The 13,845-nt window shown below is 38.3% G+C and overlaps 1 protein-coding gene across 4 annotated transcripts in view; it reads right to left on the reverse strand.

Moving 5' to 3' along the window:
* The window catches only part of MAPK6 (mitogen-activated protein kinase 6), a 47,450-nt gene that overhangs the window by 16,077 nt on the left and 17,528 nt on the right, over positions 1–13,845 (reverse strand). For all 4 annotated transcript variants that reach the window (XM_019442105.2, XM_019442104.2, XM_053889058.1 and 1 more), the window contains exon 2: positions 109–1,298. In XM_019442105.2, the coding sequence (XP_019297650.1) occupies positions 109–663 (555 nt within the window). In that variant the 5' untranslated portion in view covers positions 664–1,298. The remainder of the gene's footprint in view (positions 1–108; positions 1,299–13,845) is intronic.

Genomic DNA, 13,845 nt, shown 5'->3' on the forward strand with positions numbered 1-13,845 from the left:
TAACACAGTTAAGGAAAAACATCTGTCATAATATAAAAGAAAATACAAGACCTATTCCTGATGATACACATCAGTTTAAAGATCTGTCTCAGCTGGCTTTGCACCTACCTTATGGGAATAATGGGGATCCATGATCCGTGCAAGACCAAAGTCACCTATCTTCAGCACCAAGTCTTCAGTATTAATGAAAAGATTAGCTGGTTTGAGATCTCTGTGCAGTACGTTTGCAGAGTGAATATATTTGAGCCCACGTAGCAGCTGATACATGAAAAGTCTGGCATGCTCTTCCAGTAAAGGGCCCTGCTCCAGCACATTAGCCAAGTCTGTCTCCATGTACTCCTGAACAATGTAAACACTGTTCAGTTCGGTAAGAGAGCCCACATCGTCTGTTAACTGGCTTCCACTAGGACCAAGAATTTCAAACACTTTCACAATGTTATCATGGTCAAGTCTTCTAATAATTTTGATTTCACGTAGAGCATGTTTGACACTTTGGGGATCAGTAAGGACAATTTTCTTGATGGCTACTCTTTTGTCACAGTCATTGTCTACAGCAGAAAAAACCAAGCCATTGCCTCCACAACCCAATGGTTTTAAGTCCATATACCTAGAGCCCAGATCAAAACCATGAATGTTCATGAGACTTTCAAATTTCTCTGCCATTTTGAAACCTCTACTATTGCCTTTTCCTTTCGAATTGTTGAACTTGTGTAAACAAGGAAGAAAACTGACATCAAAAGGAAAGATCTTTCAAAAAAGGAAAAGAAAAATAATTTTGCTTCCACAGCAAGATGATTTCTTGATGTTCATTGCATATGCCAACCAGGCCCGTTGAGTTCCCCTTAGATTTAAAGCTCAAAAAGCTCTACTCATATTGAGAATTAAAAAGATTGCAGTACTCATAGTTCAAGAAAGGGGCAGCAACTCTGCAGACATTTACAGAAAACACTCAAGAAACTCAAACGGAATGAAATGACATACTATGCACTCAGATTTACTGTGCTAAACGATTTAACATTTAACAAAAATGTGAATAAATATGCACACAACAGGCTTCTATGAACATTCTCCTCACAGTGCAGATACATTCAGTGTTGGACTGGTCCTGAGCAGCATCATTCTAAGGTGCTGGTAAGCACTATTTCCGTTATGCCTCTTTTCTTCCTTTGTTGCTGTGTATTTCAACAGGAAGCCCTGGTGGCTGTTGGTTAACAGAAGATGTCTTTTGTTAGTGATCAGGTGGCTCCAGCTCACCACAATCACAATCAAAGCTACCGTCCATCTTACTCTGATACAACCTAGAGGATGAGAAAAAAGAAGGAAAGAATCACCATTGCAGGAAATGCTCTTCTTACACCTTTGTTAAATGACACGAACTGAGCATTTAGCTATAAACAACTACTGGTACATTGAACTTATTTATTTATAGTCACCAAATGGAAAGATGACCCTCAATCAAAAATAGCTATCCATGTTGTAAGCAACTCACATGTACTAGCTCCGACTCTAGATCCCACCATACTAGATACTCTATAGTATTTACAGTCATTAGGTTGTATCATTTCTTAAATGCCAATGAATGAAGGAAGGTTCATAATTGTTTTACAGAGCTCTTTAGAACTTTTTGAGGACATTAGTAACATTTCCCTAAAACAAACAAAAAAACATAATGAGCCTGCAATGTGTTAGTCTTTGTTAAAAAAACATATTTACTTATTAACTATGCCAATCGATATCGAATAAACAAAAATCTAATAGTACAAATAAGAAATCTGCAGAGCATGCTCTTCAGTTTACAAAAGAGTGAACCTGAACAGTGAATAAACCAATAAAGGTGTTTAACTCTACCGGTAATTAGAAAAATCAAATTATTCGAGAAGAAAACATTTCAGATTAGAAAAACATTTTTAAGAGTTTGCTAATATCAAATCTGAGGAGGAATGTGGAAAAACAAGGACTTTCATACAATATTGGTGAGTTGAAATGAGTAAAAGAATGAGAAAGAGCACTTTGGAATAAATAAATATGTATATGAATAAGTAGCATACCTATGATTTGGTAATTTTTCTTCAAAAAACATTCCCTAGAGAAATACTTGCAAATGAAAAAATGCCCACTTTTTTTTGTAGTGGCAAAATATTAAAAACAGCCTAAACTTTCAACAATTGGAGAATAAATGAACTATATTCATATAGGGAACCACTATATAATAATAAAAATGAATAGATGGTTGAAATCGCCATACACTCAATTTAAAAAAGCAAACTCAAGATAGAAACGGACATGCTGAAACCAGTTATTTCAGGCTCATAAACAGGCACAATGTTACTTTATATATCTATGTCTATATAGATATAAATACAGATATATGGCAAATGTATTAAAAACATGATTGGTAAGTAACAAATTCATGATAATCATTACTTTGAGCAACGAGAGAAGGGATTACCAACAGGGTGGGGTTACACAGTATGCTACAACTACATCTTTAATTCTTTTTTAAAAATATGTATGGAGGCATGACAAATTATTAAGAATTTTGGGGCGCCTGGGTGGCTCAGTCGGTTAAGCGTCTGACTTCGGCTCAGGTCACAATCTCGCGGTCCGTGAGTTTGAGCCCCGCGTCGGGCTCTGGGATGATGGCTCAGAGCCTGGAGCCTGTTTCCGATCTGTGTCTCCCTCTCTCTCTGCCCCTCCCCTGTTCATGCTCTGTCTCTCTCTGTCTGAAAAATAAATAAACGTTAAAAAAAATTTAAAAAAAAAAAAAAAAAAAAAAAAAAAAGAATTTAATAGAACTGGGAGGTATGTATGTGAAGAGCTCATATAGTGGGGGAAGACTGGCTGACAAATAAGCAAAACACAGATGTCAGATGGCAATAACTGATGTAAAGAAAATAAAAGAGAAAGGGCACAGGGAGAGTGGTTAGGCAATGTCTCTAGTGAGGTGATTATTGACAGCAAAGCCCCAAAGCAGGTGGGCCTCAGGGGTGCTGTGTGGGAGTAACTGTTGTGGACAGAAGGGCTAGCACATCAAAGCCCCTGAGGGTGAGTATGTGTCTCCTGTCTGAGACACAACTAGGTGGCCAATGTAGCAGCTCATTTAACGCATGTAATACAGGCTAACTCTTATATGAAAAGGCTTGTTGTTGCTGCTGCTTTTTGATCTAATAGCTGGCAAAGGTGTACGTACAGTGTTATTTTCTGAATGGGTCTGAAGAAATTGGAAGTGGGACAAGTGCAATATTCATTTATTCAAAGGGCTAATCATTTAAAGGCAATGACAGACATGAAATAAAGCAGTCCATTCTGAACTTGAATTATGTGACAACTTTCAATCACCTTCAGCTGTGGCTTAAGAGAACTGCTAGCACTCTCAAACACATGAGCTGTTTCACAGTAGTGAAGCTTTTGTACAATAGGGAATCTGCCTTTATTTCCTGCCTTCTTCATATTGCCACATACCTCACATGTGGAAATACAAGATTCTGAAAAATATAAGGTACAGCTACTTGCCACAACCTGAGCAAACCACTTTCAAGAAATCCACAAACATTCTAACTGTGTGAAAGAGAAACTGATGATACTGATAACTCAGAGTCTAGATAAAGGATCCTTATGGCAACAATTTCACAAAAATTGATATTTACTATCACTGAGTTCTTTTAGTAAATATGAGCACTTCTTGTATCTGATTAATGTTGTCAACAACATTAATAGCCTAACAGCTTTGTTTTACTCTAACAGAGATAGTTTCTTCTCTTTGCAAGCTTTTGTCTGCTTCTCAGAAATCAAGGAAAAAAACAAACAAGCAGACTCCGAAAGATTCTGTACCTTACCAGTTTGTGCAAAACATTTTAAAGTTAAAGTCTGCAAACAAACTTTTGAATTAAAGAATGTTTCAATTTTTAAAAGGCTTTAATTAATACTATCTCCCTTTCCCCTCAATTTTTTCTAGTTGTATACATCTTGGTACTTCCAATTCTCTACCAAATATCCTTTAAGAAACAGTACTTTTTTAATTTATTTTTTAGAAAAAGGGAGAAAGAGAGCACATGCGAGTGACAAAGACAGAATCTTAAGCAGGCTGCTCAGCCCACAGCCTGACACAGGGCTCAATTCTACGACCCTGGGATCATGACCTGAGCCAAAATCAAGGGTTGGACCTTCAACCGACTGAGCCACCCAGGCGCCCCTAAAAAAACAGTATTTTTTTAAGGCGCCAATATTTCTGAAATTTTACATTTCCAGTCTCCACCCCAAACAGAATGTTTGTTTCATACTTATCTTCTTGCCCTTGTGTAGACAATTCCTTAAATCTCAGTCAACTTTTAAGTTTTCGATAAATGTACTCAGTTCTACAGACTTGACATACAGAAAAATCTCTAAGCACTCTCTTAAGCTTCTAGTTCACTAGTAGAGCAATCATAGTCAAGTGCAAATAATTTAGCTTTGCTAAAAGTGACACCGCTATTATTGGACAGAATAGCACTATAACAGGAACTGCAGCCAGATGACTGGAGAGTCATAAGAACGCCAAGATCTCCACTCAAGGCCTCCACCCACATCTGCTCCCTTTAAATCGTAGTGAGACCCAGAAGCATCACAGACCAAAAACAACAAGGATGACAATGCCTTTTCAGATATCTGTGACTGGTCAGCACTTACAGGGGTAGACAGTGGGTAAAAAATCATATTGGGGAAGGCAAGGACTTGTAACCAACCTGAGAATCACAGAGTCCTCATTACAGATTCAGACGATGACTATACTGAAAGACTTGAACAGACTTTACAGAAACATGAGACCATTCTAGTGAAAGAAAGGAATGTTAATCACCAAAACTATAATTCTACAGTGAGGATTACACTAATAAAAATATGGGGGGGGGGGGGTAAAGCTATTCTTGCCCAGTGATCTACCTCACTGCTCTGTACTAGTCTTTAAAATCCTTCAATATCCATTGGACCAAAAGCTATTGGAGCAGGTTTTCATCCAGGAGCTTGGAAAGTAAGCCCACCTTAATCAGTAAGTTGGAGATAACGCTATACTTCTGCAAGATAAAGTGGATCCACTGAATGTTTCCAATTCATTCATGCTCCTTTCAGCAAGTATTTACTAATTATATGCTATGTACCTGTGAATATACTAGGTACTGGGGGTAAAATAGTAAGTAAAAACAGACTTGTGCCTTGACCTCATGGGGTTTACAGTATGATTGGAAACAAACAATAAACTAATAAAAGGAAAAAAGAGGAAGGCAAAAGGGGACAAGTGGTACCAAGGAATGGTACAGGATGCTGAGAACCTGCACACTGGGGGATCTGACCTAATTAAGGAGATCTGGATGTATGCCTCTGGAAGCCACAAAAAGGCAGAGGCCTCCCATGCTCACTCTTAGTGACCATGAATACAGTTTCCTCCTTATCACCCTGATACAAATCCTGATGTCTCCAACTACCTCCATCTTATAGGTCAATCATGGAGTTCTTTGGCCTGAATAAAAGCATGCAGTTACAACTTAACTGGACCAGCAGATTACTGCTCAGAGCACCCTCCATCCATATCAACAATCTCTAGAAATGTCCTATTTATTCCATTTCCTCTACCATCTTTCATGTTTAACTTCATAAAAGTCAAGTTCAAGGCCTAGACTCAGGAAAAGATACATATTCCTTCTTCATTTCCACATACTTCAAGGGAGGAAAAGGAAAACTAAGATGGGACAGTAAGTAACTTAAAATAAACCTTCCCAGCATCCTTCTAATTTCTCTACCTCCAAATGTTACCCACTACCAAACCCAGTGCTGATACTGTGTTGCCTGGAGAGGGATCCTTAATTAATTTAAATTTTAATTAACATTAGCCAATGTTTTGTTTTGAACAACAACTAGGTAAATAAAATGAATTACAAGGAATGATTTATAAGAATAAAGATGGCTTTATGCTTTACCTTTGGTCTTCAGTGATCCACCATATAACAGAAGTAAGTCTTCTATGTAGCCTAGTTTGGGTACCAGCTTCCTACATTTATGACAGTTCCCTGAAACTGCATTGGCCACACAGATCTCCTCAAGCACTCCTTTCTTCCCTTAATCATCCTGCTTTCTGTCACTTAGCCTACCGCCAAGCCAAGAGAAATACAGGCACTGTGAGTCAAGCCTAAGAATATTCAGTAAAGTTATAAAATGACAAAGAAAGAAATAAAACAGTTAAATAAATAACTTCACTCTGCCCCATCTTCCCATTCTATGGAAACTGGATTTTCCTTCCCTTCCTATATAAGAACTTGGCCCCCTATCAGAAAAGGAGTCTGGATGTACAAAGCAAGTTTGAGGTGAGAGACTTAAACATATAAAGGTTACTTATCTGGTTTTCTCTTCCATCTTCCACTCTACTGCTTATCAGGTTAAACGTTGACATGGGTCATCTGGCCTGATCACATGCACTGACAACTCTCCACCTCCCCCTCCTCAATGCCTCTTGCCTACTTTGCTCCTCTCTAGGGTCAAGTGAGTAACTTGAGTTACCTGGAATCCAGCCAACCTCACATCTCCTCAGCCAAAACCTAGCTGCTTTTGGAGAGAAGGGAAAGGTTGAGCTCTATTTACATTCACCTAGGACTATCTCTTAACCCTGGCACAGAGAGGTGTTGTCATAGCAAATTCATCCTCCCCTAAGATCATGTCTCAAGCTCTCATCAAAGCTACTAAGTTTCTAGGGCAGAAAAGGCCAAAGGTTACAGCTTAACTGCTTGTTCATATTCATTGACAATGCCCTTGCTCCTGATGTAAGGGAGCCCTAAGAGTTACCAGGGATCCCTCTCAAGATATGGAACTCAAGGAGGCTCATTGTGCAAACTAATGTCAATGAATGATCTTAGCCTTCTGGGGTGGGACGAAGGACCTTAAAACTAAAACACCAAAGCCTAACAGGCCTTGCCTACTATCAGTATCTGCTATAGAAGCAAACTTACAAAGTCAAAGAGGATTACTTGGCTTCAAAGTATCCAATTTTTTAACAACTCTTCTACTCCCAGCTTCTGTTCTTAAATTGTCTGATCCTTTGCCTGAATATACTTTAAGAATTTGCATTTGCCTTTAACTATTTAAAAAGCCATTATGAAATAAATGCCATTATGTTTATTTAGGTGCTTATCTCTACTTGCTATTTATTCTAGGGTATCCATATTAGAATATAAAAACACAGACCAGATAACTTGGTCAAAGAATCTCTCAAGACCCTTCCAACTCTAAGTCTATGATCTGTGGAAGTACATACAACAGGTCTTTTACTTATCTGGTCTTTGTTCCCAAGCACTTCTTATGGTGGTATGCCCAGAATGGGGGAAATGTGATTGAAACTGCTATATACTAAACATTAAACAAATACAATCCTTTCTACAAATTTATGGCTGGAAATTTAAAAATAATTATAATAACCCTTCAGCCCCTCTCCTATATTTCTCTTGCCTGAGACCTCATTTCTAAGACTCCTCTCTTAACTAATGTTAAGGCAACACCAGAGCAAATATATAAGCAGGAGACAAGTGGGCAGCCTCCTCCTTCAAGTGCCTTTGGCCATATGAGGATTCCAACCAGATGAAAATTAATATAAATATCTGTAGTCAACATAGGTTAGATTACTGTACACTAACAGAAAATCCCCAACATCTCATTGACTTACAACAGAAGTTTTAAGTCATGCTCATGCAACAAGTCCAACGTAGCTGTCATCCAAGTTGCTGAAGGAACTACCAGCTCTGCCACTGCCACTCGATGGTGCCAGAAGGAAACAGAATGTGGGAATACCTCACTGGTCTAAAGCTTCCATCCAAAAAAGACACATTTCACTTCTGCTCACATTTTACTGATCAAGGCAGGTCACATGGTCAAACCTGCTTCAAGGGAGTGGGGAAATGCAATCCCAACATAGTCCCAGGAGCAGATAACCAAGATGTTTTGAACAGCTTTGACTGAAATAGCTTTAATTCTACCATCCATTACATTTTTATTCAACAAAACCTTACTGCATGCTTACCATATGCCAGACATTGTTTTAGGCATTAAGATATAGCAGGGATCAAAATAGTTTAAAAAAACAAACACCCTGACCTCATGGAGCACATACTCCTAAATCATTGTAGTAGATTCCTCCCTCGCCCACTAACATTTCTTCCCCCCCCCCCTCTTTTCTAATAGTATTCTCCTTCCCTTGTCTTAGGCCATCCTTGCCCAATCTAATCTCATCTCTACTCTTCAGATCCCTCTACACTTCCAGGGCACCGTTCCCCTCCCCTTTGTTGCATGTAGCTCTTTTTTAAAATAAAAGGTTTGAGATTCAGTTGCTTTATTAATACTTTCTGAGCATAGTACCTGGTACTTGTAGGCATTTTAAAAACTGTACTGAGTGAATTAATGTAAATATCAAATTGTATTTGACAGTAAGAAGTTTTGGAGAAGATAAGCTCTAACCTCAATTTTTTCAGAATCAGATCATACTCTGACCTACCACAGGGGAACATCAGTGATGACTCCTAGATCTGGTACTTTCCTTTCCAGGCATTCCCCCCAGGAGCCTCACCCTATGGTAAACACACAGGTTTATCAACATGTGAAACAAGCTCACTCAGACTGAAAACAAAAACAAAAACCTTCAGCTTTGTTATAGTGCCTTTTTTGTTGTCGAGGTAGTAAGAAGGGGTTGTACCACTGAAATAGAGTCTTATATTAGTAGACAAGCAGGATTCTATAGGAAGCCATTAGCCCATGTGATAGCAAGTAGGTATCATGAAGATATGGGAGACCTTGACATTATTCTGATTATTCTTCAGTTCATCCTAGCAGGCTCTATGGCATTTAACATCAAAGCTTTCCAGACTGCACATCAAACATAACTGCTGTCATTTTTCAGCTAACCCTGGTGAGGGTATGAAGAAGGCCATGCAAAACACTTTTGGACTCTCATCAAATGGACAGAACCACATACTTCATTGGAGAATAATACCCAATTAAAAAAAAAAAAAAATGAATCAGAATGGCATGTAACTTTCCTGGAATATCCTTCCTGGTTTGTTTCTCATTTTCTCCAAGGCTGAACAAGCTTACAAGATTAAAAAGCACAGTGTAAGTTTCCTGTCAGATTCACACTAACGTTTGGCACTACTGAAAAATTCCTGTCTGGGTTCACTAAGCCCATATTAAAAGGGGGTAAAAAATGAATTAAAGAGATCTGACATCTAGTTCAGGATTCAAGGCTAAATTAGCTGTGTATCAAAGTAGTCCACATTTCTAGGCCTCAGTTCCTCATCAGGAAAATGATGTAGCTAAACTACATGACTACTACAGCCTCTTCCAGCTCTAAAATTTTATAATTTTTTTAAGTTTATTTATCTTTTTTGAGAGACAGTGTGAGTGGGGGAGGGGCAGAGAAAGGGAGAGAGAAAATCCCAATCAGGCTCTGTGCTGCCAGTGCAAAGCCCAATGCAGGGCTCGAACCCATGAAACCGTGATATCATTCCTTGAGCCAAAATCAAGAGCTGGATAATTAACCAACTGAGCCACCCAGGTACAACCAAAGTTTTATAATTTTAAAGAAAGGTTCAGGATTTCCACTTCTGATTGGAATGCAGAAAATTACAAGACTCTATTACTCTCACCCTATAAACCACAATAAGTTGGATAAGCTACAATATTGCAGTTTTAAAAAAAACTCAACAGGAAATCTAAAGATGCAAAGAAATCTAAATTCTAAAAAAATTTTTTTAATATTTATTTTTGAGACAGAGAGAGAGAGAGAGCGCGCACGCAAGCAGGGGGAGGGGCAAAGAGAGACCCAGAATCCAAAGCAAGCTCCAGACTCTGAGATGTTAGCACACAGCCTAACACAGGACTCGAACCCACGAACTGTGAGATCATGACCTGAGCTGAAGTAGGTCGCTTAACTGACTGAGCCATCCAGGTGCCCCAAAGAAATCTAAATAAATTCTAGAAAACATTAAGCCCTTCATAAAAGAAGGACCATGGCATAACTATTCTCATTCCTGGCAAAGTAAATAATTTACCACTAACAAAACTGAGAAGAAACCAACCAAATTTATAACCAACTTTAATAGCTACATGTGGTTTCAGCAAACAGATTAGAATTCAGAGGAGGCCCAGCTTCAAGTCCCACCCGCCAACTCTTCCCCACAGGTCCTCACTGAGAACAAAAATCTGAGGGTAAGGCAGGAAAGCTGAGAGAGAATCTCATGAAGCATATGGGCCTCCAACACATCCAAGGCAGCTGCCCTCTGAGGGCGGTGGCGAGGGACAAGTCAGGAAGCAATGCATTCTGAGTATAAGGCAGATGTTCTTCCTAAAGCAAATAAACAGGGCAAAAACACAAAGTACAGAAAACCTGAAGTGGTACCAGAAAGCAAAGAAATGTCCAAGCAGTCCCACGAGCTAACAGCTAGGCTGAACAGATTCAGAAAGCTGACAGGGTAGAAATATATGAAGAGATAGTCAACAAAGACTTTCCAAAACTGACAAAAGACACCTACTCACAGACTCAACAACTCAATGCAAGGCAAGCAGGATAAATATAAAGAAATTCATACCTAGGCAGATCATAGCCAAATTGTTGAAAATGGAGGAGGAGGGAAAAAAAAAAAAAAAGAGCTCCTCTTAAAAGCAACCAGGTAAAAAAGAGTTAAATATATTAAGAGAAGAATGAATAGGATGGCTGATTTATCACTAGAAATGATGAAAGCCAGAAGACAACCTAACGTCATCTTTCAAGTGCCAAAAAAAAAAAAAAAAAAAAGGAAATATTAACCCAGAATTCTGTATCTAGGGAAATACATTTCAAAAGTGAAGATGAAATACAGACATTTTCAAAGAGACAAAAGTGACAAGAATTGGTCTCCCTCAGACTTTTGCTAAAAAAATGCTAAAAGTTCTTGGGCTGAGGGAAAATGACAACAAATGGAAGCTGCAGAAAGGAACAAAATCTCCGGAAGGGGTAAATAACTGGAGAATATAAAAAATCTTAAAACAAAACAAAAAACATCTACATGTTTAAATGTCTTTAAGAGATTACTGATTTAAAGCAAAAATAATAATGTATCATGGGGTTTACAGCACATGTAGAAATAAATTTTAAGACAACAAGAGCACAAAGTGCTGGAAAGGGGTGAACTGAATCATGCAATTCTAAGGTTTACAGAATTGGTGAAATAATTTATAATATTTTAAAAAGACTGTGATAACTAGTAAAAGGCTCACAGGTTATCCTTAAACACCTTCTTCCTTTTTGGTCATTATGTTTACTTAATAACATGTCCATCAATGGAGAGTAAAAGGAAGGGAAAAAAGGAAAACTAAATAAATCAACAACTGCAAGTAATGACTTAGTTTGTCAAGAGGTTCTTTCATACTTTTACATCAATCATAATATAAACCAATACATTAAACGTTACAGATTCATTGGTAATTCCGAAAGAAATGGAAATTAACCATGTTAATCAAGATATACATATTTTTATTGAAATAACAAACTTGATTAAGAATGTATTATGTGGCAACTATTGTACTGGACATATACTCTTATACTAAATCCTAACAAGGCTGTAAAATGGATTTTATGACCTTTATTTCAGACAATTTAAATAATGCATTCAACATCACACATCAATGAAAGAGCCATGATTTGAATCTCAGGTTGCAAACTAAAGCCCATGACCTTCTCTCAAATAATAATGCTTTTTTTTTTTTTACTGACCAGTAAACACTCCCCCACCTCTTACAGAGTACAATATATTTCCTACAGACAGGACACTCTTCTGTATAACCAAAAAGTAATCAAGATCAGGAAATTAACACTGGTATAATACTACTATCGAATACTCAGATCCCATTTAAGTTTCTGCAATTATACCAATAATGTACTTGAGAGCTAAAGGACCCAGGCCAGAATCACATGTTACATTGACAACACAATCTTTAATGTAGTTTTCCCTTTTAGAAGCTTAAAGGAATCAAACATTTTCTATAGTCCACAAAAATTTAATTTACTGAGTACCTGGCATGTGTCAGGCACTATTTGATGGTACAGTGCATATTAAGACAGTTAAGGTTCTTCTACTTCCAAAGAGTTTACAATCTAGTTTACAATCTAGTGAGGACAGATTAACAAAGAAATAACATAACTCCAGATTTATCTAAGTGCTATGATTGAGTGTCTGGGAAATGGCCATCTAAGAAGCTGAAATCTAAATAAGATGGTACCAGCATTGCTATGAGATGGGAGCAGAGCATTCCAAGCAGAAAAAACAGCAAATACAACCTAAAGAAGGAAAGAACGTGGTATTTTGGAGGAAAGGATGGCAGTGTAGCCACAGCATCCTGAGCAAAGAGAGGGGGGAGTGATGTGGAGTTAAAACTAGACAAGTAGAAAAATAACACATGAGGCTCTGAATTTTACAGTAAGCACAAAGGAAAGCTATGAAGGATTTAAGCAGACAACTGGCACAGTTTCATTTACATTTTAAAAAGATGAATTCTGGCTACTGGTAGGAGAATGGACTGAAGATAATAGAGTGAAAGTAGAACCAGTTAAAAGCTATTTTCAGGGGCGCCTGGGTGGCGCAGTCAGTTGGGCGTCCGACTTCAGCCAGGTCACGATCTCGCGGTCCGTGAGTTCGAGCCCCGCGTCAGGCTCTGGGCTGATGGCTCGGAGCCTGGAGCCTGTTTCCGATTCTGTGTCTCCCTCTCTCTCTGACCCTCCCCCGTTCATGCTCTGTCTCTCTCTGTCCCAAAAATAAAATTAAAAAAAAAAAAAAAAAATTAAAGCTATTTTCAGTAGGCCAAGTGAGGTGATGGTGGCTAAAACTAGGATGGTAGCAATCAAGATGTAAAATAGGAGAGAGATTCAAACAATATTCTGGAGACTAAGAGAATCTGGTGATGGATTAGACATGGGGGGTAAGGGAAAGAGGATTTAAGGACAACACCTAGGTGCCAATTACTGAGATGGGGAAGACTGGAAGAATAATAATATGGGAAAAAGTTCTATTTTGGATATGTTAAGCCTATTTACATAGTGTCTGTTTAGGTAACTGAGTGGTAGTATCAGGTACACACTGGATAATGTCTGGAGCTCAGGTGAGAAGTCTAAATGTAAATCTGAGAATTATCCACAGTAGACAGTACTTAAGTTGAATGAGTCGACCAGCTGGGAAAAGAATTTAGAAAGGGTTGGGGGAGGCCCAGAACTAAACTCTGGGATATGCCAATATGTGGAGGCAGGTAGAGGACAGAAGCCTGTAAAAAATTTTAACAAGGTGTGAGGTAGCAGAAAAACAAGAATATATGTCTCATAAGCTAAGAAAAGCAGGTGAATATGCAGAAAACAGTAGTCAACTATATTGAATTCTATTACAAGATCCGGTAAGATGAATTTGGTAAATCAAAAGTCACTGGTATCTTGATTAGAGCAATTTCATGGGGTTGAGATGGTGACAGAAGCCAGTCTAGAGCAGGCTGAGGAGCAAAGAGGAGAGAGCACACAAAGACAACCCCTGAAATTTTGCTTCAAAGACAATCAGAGAAATGAGAAATTAGACAGTAGCTAGAGGAGAATGTGCAATCAATCAGGAGAGGGTATGTAACAGATTTCTATAGACATACTGTTCAATATGGTAGCCAATCAGCCACATATGGCTACTGAACAAATGAAATATGGTTAGAAGGCTGAGAAACTGATAGTTTTTCCTCAATAAATTTTTATTTAAATAGCCACATGTGGCCAGTGGCTACCACATTAGATAGTTCAGAGCACATTTATGTACTAATAAAGACGATCCAGTA

The sequence above is a fragment of the Panthera pardus genome, unplaced genomic scaffold, assembly GCF_024362965.1.
Source record: "Panthera pardus isolate Hobbes unplaced genomic scaffold, ASM2436296v1 HiC_scaffold_24, whole genome shotgun sequence".
Taxonomy (NCBI): Eukaryota; Metazoa; Chordata; class Mammalia; order Carnivora; family Felidae; genus Panthera; species Panthera pardus.